Below are 6,296 nucleotides of genomic sequence, written 5' to 3'. Positions count from 1 at the left end.
AGGCTGCGTTGGGACGGGCCCCACCAGGCCTCACCAGGTGGATTTTTGCATTTTGGCTCCCTCCCTGATGACACAAAAATATTCTCAAGCCAACAAGAAAGATGCTTGAACTGAGAATCTGGCCACAAAAATAAATGTGGCCTGAAACAGAAAGTTCCTGGTGTTGGGGCAGCTGTTTCCCCCTCAGACCTTTGAGAATTCTCTGTTTCCAAACCCTCCCACGGATGTGTCCGATCCCAATCCCACAGAGACCCTGGAGAGGCAAAATCCCTCTGGGTGTAATTCGAGCTCCACTCTTCTTCCAATTTCCTCTATTTATTTATTGTTTCTGTAGCAAATTTCACCTGCAGCCCAATTTTAGCCATAAACCCAACATTTATTCTTCCAATTCTCACTTTCAGGAGCTCTCGCAGCTGCTCCCAGCCTGACTTTTGGAGTCACAGCTGTCCCTTTTTGGTGCAAGATTTTGAAGCAACATTAGGTTCCCTGGAATTTTTCTTGTCCTAAAAACTGGGGGTTTTAGGCTGTTGAAGGCTTCACTTTTGTATTCCTGGTGGACACCGTGGTTCATCTCCACTTAATTCTTTCTAACCAGAAAAAAAATGATGTGTGAGGCACTTTCCCACTCCTGAAATGTGAAGGACTCAGCCTTGCTCGTAGGAGATAAAATTTCTTTTATTATGAACATAAAAATTACAATTTTCATTCCACTTTTTTTTTTTTTCCTCCCCTACCCAGCGAGGGATTTTTCTCCTTGAAGAAACAAAAAAAAGTTAAAAAAAGATAAAACTTTTGGATATATACAAACATATACAGGGTGTGTCTGTACATTTGTCATTCTGTACAAGCAAGGCACCAGCAGAAGTGACAATGGCACACACAGAGGGGGTTTTCTGAGATTTAATTTCAGATTTTTTGGCAGGAACATCTCCATTTTCATTGAAAATGAAGAGCTTCTTTTTATTTTCCTCCTCCCTTGGTGATGGGGGAAGAGGGAGGATCCTTTTAACTGCATGGAGGTGAACTTGGGATTCTTGGAAGGTTGGACCAAACCACAGGAGTCTTTTCTCAAGGATATTTAACCCATATTTTGCCAAAAAAAATGCTGAAGGAAAATGAAAGCAAACCCCTCCAGAACCAGCCAATAATGACAACACTCCCATAAAAATAAAGGAAATAAAAGGGTGAAATAAAGCAGGGGGGAAAAACCCCCAACTTCTGCTGATAAAAGCACGTATTTGAGAGCTGATAAAATGCAAGAAGTGTGATCACTGCTGCCATCAGTGCAGCTTTGTTCCATTTTCCAGCTTCCAAAGAAACAGGGGGGAAAGGCAGGAACTCTCCAAGGATTTGAGCTGTGTGGAAAACAACAATGAACTGCAAAGGAGCCCGAAGCAGCTGTGACAGGAAAATGCTCTCAGAGCAGGGCAGGGTAAACACCACCACACTTGAGAGGTTTCCAGTCCCCAGGGCAGCTGCAAGGTGGGAATAAAATGTCCTTGGAGCTCTCTGTATTTACACTTCACTCCTTTACCAACACCTTCAGGTTACAAAAGAAAAGATTTGTTTGCTTTCACCAGCCAAGAATGCAAAAGGAAGAACCTCCCTGGGAGTTTTCTCTTTGTTAATACACAATCCTTGGATTTAAGGGTTGATGGAAGTTCCTCTTCCAGCCTTCCAGGCACCGACACACCAACGACGCCTTTGTGTTCTGCTGGGAAGTGGGAGCAGGAAAATTCCCTGTGTCCCACAGCTCCAAATCCAAGCCCTGTGTCCTCCAGCTCTTCAGAAAATGAATCCTCCCCACTGTGGAAACCAAAGTCCCCCAGACAATTCCCAGGTGGCTTTCCTGGACCATCCCAGCGAGCAGAGGGAAGAGGGAGCCCTGGGAAGCAGGATGGGAGTGGAGCTGACCATGCAGAGAGATCCCTCCTCAGCTGGATTGCCTCTCCTGACCCCTCCTCTGTGGTTCTCTGAGCAGCCACAGGAATTCCAGCTCCTCACCCCTCCTCTGTGGTTCTCTGAGCAGCCACAGGAATTCCAGCTCCCCCCTCACTTCTTCCTGCGGATTTTGGGTTTCTTCACGGGCCGCAGGTAGGGATTGTCGATGACGTTCTCCTCCCCGTTCCTGCTGCCTGCCAGGGAGCTGTTCTGCTGCAGCACTGAGGTGTTCTCCTTCTCGGGTCCGGAATCATCCTGGCACAGTCAAAAACAAGAATAAAAAACCAAAGTCAGGCTTAGAAATCCTTCTGCCCACAGAAGCTGTGGCTGCCCCATCCCTGGAAGTGTCTGAGGCCAGGCTGGAGCACCCTGGGATAGGGGAAGGTGTCCCTGCCCATGGGATAAGATTTTTATGGTCCCTCTCATCCCAAAGGATTCCAGGATTCCAAGTTCGAGCCCCAGAACCTGTGGGCAGGAGGGATAATCAACAGCCAAGCACACAAGGAGCTGCATTAAAGGCCAGGCCTCCTGGTTTCTAACACAAGAAAATCCCTTGGGAAGCTGGGATCCAGGGAGAACTCTCTTCCCTGACACTGAAATTCGGGATGTACTGAAAGCTCCTGCTCCAGCCTCGTTCTGCACTGAACTCTGCAGGGAGCTGAAGAGCCAGGACAATGTTCAGATCCAGTTCCCATTTCCCAAGAGACAAAGCCAGGTTTTCCTAAGCTCAAGAACCCTGACAGTGTTTAGATCCATTTCCCATTTCCCAGGAAACAGAGCCAGGTTTTCCAGGCTGAAGAACCACAATGATTTTAGTTGCCATTTCCCACCCACTCTGCCCATTTCCCAGGAATCAGAGCCAGAATTCCATGCTCAAGACCCCTGACAATGTTCAGCTCCACTTCCCATTTCCCAGGAATCAAAGCCAGAATTCCAAGCTCAAGACCCCTGACAATGTCCAGCTCCACTTCCCGTTTCCCAGGAGGCACATCCAGGTTTCCCAGCTGCAGGAATGGCCCCCAGGAGCCCCCCCAGGGTGGCCCTACCGTGCTCATGTGCAGCGGGAGGTTCTCGGTGTCCGTCTGCTCGTCCTGCTCCGAGGAATCCGTCTCCTCCATCTGCTGCATTTCCAGCTCGGAGGGGAGCAGAGCTGTCAGGTAGGGCACAGTGAAAGGCCTGGCAGCAATCACTGGGATTTGGGAGAAGAGGACACACAGTCAGGAAGCTGGGAGAAAATTCCTCCCCTCAAAAATGAAGCACAAAGTTATAGAGATCGAACATTTCGCTGCTTCTGGGTTTGGACACGCTTCCTTTTCCTGCTGTTCCCAAGGATCAGGAAGGAAATCCTGATCCCTAAAAGATGGCAGTCTCTACTTCCCAATTTTCTGGAGCCTCTTTATGTTTCCAGCCAAGGACACAGCAGTGTTCCAACACAAAAATTCCTTCCTGAGCTCCACCATAAAATCCCAATTATCTGGGAAGTTGGGTTCCCCTTAAGGGAAGCTGTCAGAGAGCCTTGGCAAAGTGGGAATTCTCACCACTGCTCTGCAGGCAGAGAGACAGGAAAATTTCCAGCAGCAGGAAAATGGCAGAGAGAAGAAATTCCTTGTTCAGGTTACAGGAGGTGGAGCCAGGATTGGGATGAGCTTTGGATTCAGCCCCTCTCAGCCTTCACCAGGAGATAAAAGGGAGCTTTGAGGAGTTTAGGAGCAGCTTTCTGGTTTTCCTCCCCATTTGAACCCCCAAATCCCTCCTTTCCCGACCTTCCAGCACCTCAGCAGGGCAAACACCACAGGACAATTCCCAAACCCTACAGGGGAGGGGAAGCAGGGATGCAAAATGATGGAATCACTGACGTGGGAATGTGCTGACATCATCCTTGAAGAGGCTCTGGGTCTCTCCAGTCTTGGCCATGAACCGTGTGAGGGCCCTTTCCACGTCCCTCCGTTGGGAAGCCGCCTTTTCCCGCAGCACCTGGTAGTCAGACACCGGCTCCCGGTAGGTCTGGAGCAGGGAAAGAAAGGGATGGAGCAGCTCCACTTCCAAATATCACATGGATGGAGGAGCTGCAGGCTCTGCTCTTCAGTATCCACGGGTTTTTGGAGAGTTACAGAGGTCCAGCAGGCAGGAATCCAGGGATTTTGTGCTGGGAAGGGTCTGGGGGAAGGTAATGGGATGGACCAGGGAGTGGATAATGGGATGGGCCAGGAATTCTGAACTGGGAAGGGTCTGGGAGCAGGTAATGGGAAGGATCCCATCCCAAGGGATGTTCACAACCCACAAGCAAGGAATATTCTAAGCCAGGAAAAGCAGTATTTTGGATAAATGGCACCAGCACTGCAGTAAAAAAGCACCACTCCTGGAGTTCTGGACTTCAAACAGATCCCAACCAGCACAAAAATCAGGCAGAAATCCTGGGATTCTGCCTGATGTCTGAATGCCAAGGGATGCCCACAACCCACAAAGAAGGACTATTTTAAGCCAGGAAAAGCAATATTTTGGATAAATGGCACTGCAGTAAAACCACCCCGCTCCTGGACTTCACACAGACCTCAAACAGCACAGAAATGTTGTTTTCACTCACCGGTGTCTTGATGTAAGTGTGAGGATCTGGGAATTCCGGGAAATGGCCGGGAATGTGGGGCGGATGAGGCTTGTTCTGCCCAGCTGTCAGGGCCTTGGGAGTCACGGGCTGGTTTGTCACTGGAGCTGCAGTGGGAAACCACGGGAATCAGGGAATTCCTCCCGCCCAGGCTCACCCCAAAGCGCTGTGAGCCCATCCCAGACTCCATCCAAGGGATGGAGCACATCCCACGAGCTTGGGATTGGCATCCCAGAAGGCAAAAGGATCCCTTGGCCCCTCTGTCCTGCAGCAAAACCACCCTGAAGGCTCCCCCGAGTGACTGAGGTCCCTTCACCTCCTGCAGTGTCACCACAGGAGCCCTGAATTCCTGGCATCATCCCTCAGAAAGCTCATCAGGAGCTCTCTGGAAGGCAGCAGAGAAGAATTCCAAACTATTCCCAGCTCCCCACGTACGGGCAGTGATCACCATCCTCTGGGAACGCTTGGCATAGGCGGGAAGAGTTTCCACATTGAACCCTGGAAGACAGAAGAGAGAAACAGGAATCACTCCAGGAGTTTTTCTCCTGTCCAAATTCCCCTCTCTCCAGAATTTTCCCAACAGCTCCAAATTAAACAAGAAGGAAAACCACGAGCTGTGGGTGTCCACAGCAGCGGGCACCACCCAAATCCCAGATTCAGGGGCAGATTTCCCGATGCAAAAGGTGGGAAGAGTGGGAAGAGGGAGCTGCTCACCCATTTCCACGAGGGTCACCACGATATCCGAGAGCGTGGGCTGGGTCCTGGCTGTGTGCTCGCAGTAGGACTTGGCACTCCTCCCAATTTCCGAAATATCTGCGGGATAAAACCACCACCCGTTTAATTTGCAGTGATCACACATCTGTGGCAGCTCCAGGGATGGGAATTTGCGACAAATTTAGCAAGGAATGAAAAAAAACCCCTGGAATGGAGCACTTTGCAGGCTGGGTGTTTAAAGATGAAAAAATCACTGTTTGCCACAAGGGCAAAATGCAAATCTGCATCTAAAACATGAAAAAAAAACCCAGAATTGGATCATTTCTCGATTTCAGAACAATCTGTAGGTGAGGCTTTCAACAACACCCACACGGGAAGGAGCAGAGCTGCTCCACGAGAGCCTTCATGAACCAAATATCTGGAATTTTGTTTATTCCAGCAACATGGAGCTCCTGGGAGTATCTAATGAGCAACCACTCAGTAAAAAAAATACAGATTTCTGAGCTGGGATAAACAGAAATCCACAGAAATCTGCACCTCCAGTGCTGTGCTCCAGCCACCAACCCAACCTCCTCCTTTTCACAACGCCCTCAGCAACGATAAAACCGGGATCAAACCCCTCTGGAATCCCAGGGGAATCCTTGGATGAGCCATTGGGGGCACTCACAGCTCTGGATCATCTCGGTGAGAGTCTCCACCGCGGCTTTCTCGGCGCTCTCGAAGCCGGCCTCGGTGAGCAGCGAGCTGACCACCACCTGCAGCGTCCGGCGCCGTGCCAGGTGGTAATTGTCCGCGGGGGTGCCCGCCTGCTTGCTGCCTGCCCGCTGGAATTTCGGGAATGGTGCGTTAGGAGATGGGGAAAGGCATCTTGGAACCCGCCAGGAGAAGCGAGCAAGCAGGGCTGGCCCCAGAGCGGCTGGAAGGGACACGGGATGGGATGGGATGGGATGGGATCCATGGGATGGGATGGGATCCATGGGATGGGATTCATGGGATGGGATGGGATGGGATCCATGGGATGGGATGGGATCCATGGGAT

The 6,296-nt window shown here is 50.5% G+C and overlaps 1 protein-coding gene across 1 annotated transcript; it reads right to left on the bottom strand.

The window, feature by feature from the left end:
* Positions 1-830: 830 nt before the first annotated feature.
* TAF8 (TATA-box binding protein associated factor 8) lies at positions 831-6,076 on the bottom strand. The gene is made up of 7 exons (XM_008644727.2): positions 5,925-6,076; positions 5,258-5,356; positions 4,979-5,041; positions 4,526-4,650; positions 3,798-3,945; positions 2,988-3,130; positions 831-2,196 (listed from the first exon to the last, which is right to left on the bottom strand). The coding sequence occupies exons 1-7, from the start codon at positions 5,935-5,937 to the stop codon at positions 2,053-2,055; spliced, it is 735 nt and encodes a 244-aa protein (XP_008642949.1). The 5' UTR covers positions 5,938-6,076; the 3' UTR covers positions 831-2,052.
* Between the last annotated feature and the right edge of the window lie 220 nt (positions 6,077-6,296).

The sequence above is a fragment of the Corvus brachyrhynchos genome, unplaced genomic scaffold (assembly GCF_000691975.1).
Source record: "Corvus brachyrhynchos isolate BGI_N302 unplaced genomic scaffold, ASM69197v1 scaffold72, whole genome shotgun sequence".
Classification (NCBI taxonomy): domain Eukaryota; kingdom Metazoa; phylum Chordata; class Aves; order Passeriformes; family Corvidae; genus Corvus; species Corvus brachyrhynchos.
This window is presented reverse-complemented; position numbering and strand designations above follow the sequence as displayed.